Source organism: Bison bison, unplaced genomic scaffold (genome assembly GCF_000754665.1).
Source record: "Bison bison bison isolate TAMUID 2011002044 unplaced genomic scaffold, Bison_UMD1.0 scf7180017864304, whole genome shotgun sequence".
Taxonomy (NCBI): Eukaryota; Metazoa; Chordata; class Mammalia; order Artiodactyla; family Bovidae; genus Bison; species Bison bison.
In genome coordinates this window covers 16957172-16960088 of record NW_011494876.1, presented here as the reverse complement: position 1 = coordinate 16960088, position 2917 = coordinate 16957172, and the positions used below count along the sequence as shown (strand labels likewise).

At 40.1% G+C, this 2917-nt stretch overlaps 1 protein-coding gene across 1 annotated transcript in view; it reads right to left on the bottom strand.

The window, feature by feature from the left end:
* SPINK8 (serine peptidase inhibitor, Kazal type 8 (putative)) overlaps positions 1 to 2917 on the bottom strand; it is an 18427-nt gene that overhangs the window by 6391 nt on the left and 9119 nt on the right. Inside the window, exon 4 of the mRNA XM_010851968.1 lies at positions 2421 to 2463. Coding sequence (XP_010850270.1) covers positions 2421 to 2463 — 43 coding nt within the window. The remainder of the gene's footprint in view (positions 1 to 2420; positions 2464 to 2917) is intronic.

The following is a 2917-nucleotide window of genomic DNA, read 5'->3' as shown; positions in this document are numbered from 1 at the left end:
GATGATCTATGAATTGGCCTAGGTCAAAACCAATCTGACAGAGTAGAGATCATGTGACGTCTCTTTGTAGTTACCCCAAATAATGGAAGTGCCTGAGAATCTTTAGGATTTTTCTTTAGTGGAACTAGAGAATATTTAGGTCCATAGACCTTTTCTGGTGCTTAATATGTATTATTATTATTGTTCAATCATTAACTTGTGTCTGACTCTTTGTGACCCGAGATGGCTGGATGGCATCACCGACTTGATGGACGTGAGTTTGAGTGAACTCCGGGAGTTGGTGATGGACAGGGAGGCCTGGCGTGCTGTGATTCATGGGGTTGCAAAGAGTTGGACATGACTGAGCGATGAACTGAACTGAACTGCAGCATGCCAGGCTTCCCTGTCCTTCCCTATCTCCTGGAGTTAGCTCAAACTCATGTCCATTGAGTCAGTGATGCCATCCAACCTCTGCCATCCTCTGTCACCCCCTTCTCCTGCCCCTGTGTTTCCCAGCATCAGGGTCTTTTTCAGTGAGTTGGCTCTTCACATCAGGTGACTGAAGGATTGGAGCTTCTGCTTCAGCATCAGTCATTCCAGTTAATATTCAGGGTTGATTTCCTTTAATTGACTGGTTTGATCTCCTTGCTGTCCAAGGGACTCCCAAGAGTCTTCTTCAGCACCACTCTTTGAAAGCATCAGTTCTTCAGTGCTCAGCCTTCGGTGTGGTCCTACTCTCACATCTGTACATGACTACTGAAAAAACCATAGCTTTGACTATACAGACCGTTGTTGGCAAAGTGATGTCTCTGCTTTTTAATACACTGTCTAGGTTTGTCATAGCTGTTCTTCCAAGGAATAAGCATCTTTTAATTTCATGGCTGCAGTCACCATCCGCAGTGATTTTGGAGCCCAAGAAAATGAAGTCTGTCACTGTTTTCAGTTTTTCCTCATCTATTTGCCATGAAGTGATGGGACCAGATGCCATGATCTTAGTTTTTTGAATGTTGAGTTTTAAGACAGCTTTTTCACACTGCTCTTTCACCTTCATTAAGAGACTTTTTTGTTCCTCTTTGCTTTCTACTATTAGGGTGGTATCTTCTGCATATTTCTCCCAGAAGTCTTGATTCCAGCCCGGCATTTCGCATGACGTACTCTGCATATAAGTTAAATAAGCAGTATGACAGTGTAGAGCCTTGACATACTCCTTTCCCAATTTTGAACCAGTCCAATTTTTTTTTTGAACCAGTTCAGTTTTGAGTATTACCTTACTATCATGTGAAATGAGCACAATTGTATGGTAGTCTGAACATTCTTTGGCATTGCCTTTCTTTGGGATTGGAATGAAAACAGATCTTTTCCAGTCCTGTGGCCATTGCTGAGCTTTCCAAATTTGCTGGCATATTGAGTGCAGCCCTTTCACAGCATCATCTTTTAGGATTTGAAATAGCTCAGCTGGAATTCCATCCCTCTGCTAGCTTTGTTCATAGTAATGCTTTCTAAGGCCCACTTGACTTCACATTCCACGATGTCTGGCTCTAGGTAAGTGACTACACCATTCTGGTTATCCGGGTCATGAAGACCTTTTTTGTACAGTTCTGTATATTCTATTGCCATCTCTTCTTAATTTCTTCTGCTAGGTCCTTGCCAAATAATATGTATGCTGATCTGTAAATCAGATGAGCCTTGTGAATTGAGATTGTCAGAAGAGGCTGTCATAAAAGTATTACAAAATTATGTCTTTTTAACCTGTGTTCCCTCCCACACATGTCATTTTCTCTTCTATTAATTGATTAATTAATTATTATTATTTTGACTGCACTGGGTCTTCATGGCTACACACAGTCTTTCTCTAGTTGTAGCGCGTCGGGGCTACTCTGTAGTTGCAGTGTATGGTCTTCTCATTGCCATGGCTTCTCTTGCTGCAGAGCATTGGCTCTAGGGTTCCCGGGCTTCAGTAGTTGTGGTGCATGGGCTCAATAGTTGTAGCACAAGGGCTTTCTTATGGCATGTGGAATCTCCCAAACCAGAGATCAAACCTGTGTCCACTGCATTGGTAGGCGGATCCTTAACTACTGGACCACCAGAGAAGTCCTTCATGTTCTATTCTAAGATAATTGGTCCCAGTCCCGTTTCCATGCCTCATAAAGCTACAAAAATCTCTTTGGCATTAGCTGAGTTCTTGCTTGTACTCTATGACCCTAGAGTCAAAGACACAGTATCAAAGTGTGATCTGTTTACTCTCAGAAAAAAATAGAGGAAGGAAATGTGACAAACACTGCACTATAAGATAGGCATGAAAGGTTCATGGTATCATTATTTCTAATTTTATGTATGTTTGAAATTTTTCATAACAAATCTTTAAAGTCCTCTAGAACAAGGAACTCCTAACTCTATCTGGTTTACTCCCCAAAATGAAAAATAAAAGTGATTTTACTTACACATGGTCCATCATGCAGTTTAATTATGTTAAGTTTTTCATATCTGTAAGAAATTATATTTCAAAATGATTACTTTTATGATATATCACAAATTATATCTAAATTTGACATGATAATCTTTAGCTAAGTTTGAGGAGACATTTAGCTAATAGTGATTTCTTATTTAATAAGTGATTTTAAAATATCTACTATATGTTTATTCGTCAAAGAGGGTGAGTGTATAAAACATATTCAGTCTGAAATCAAATATAGAAAATTGAAAGTAATCTTGAGTATTTAAGTAGAAATGCAGGAAGCGAATGTGCAATACAGTTAAATTATCCATTTGATGAAAGGTAATGGCAACCCATTCTTGCCTGGAAAATCCCAGGGGTGGAGGAGCCTGGTAGGCTGCAGTCCACGGGGTCGCTAAGAGTAGGACACGACTGAGCGACTTCACTTTGACTTTTCACTTTCATGCATTGGAGAAGGAAATGGCAACCCACTCCAGTGTTCTT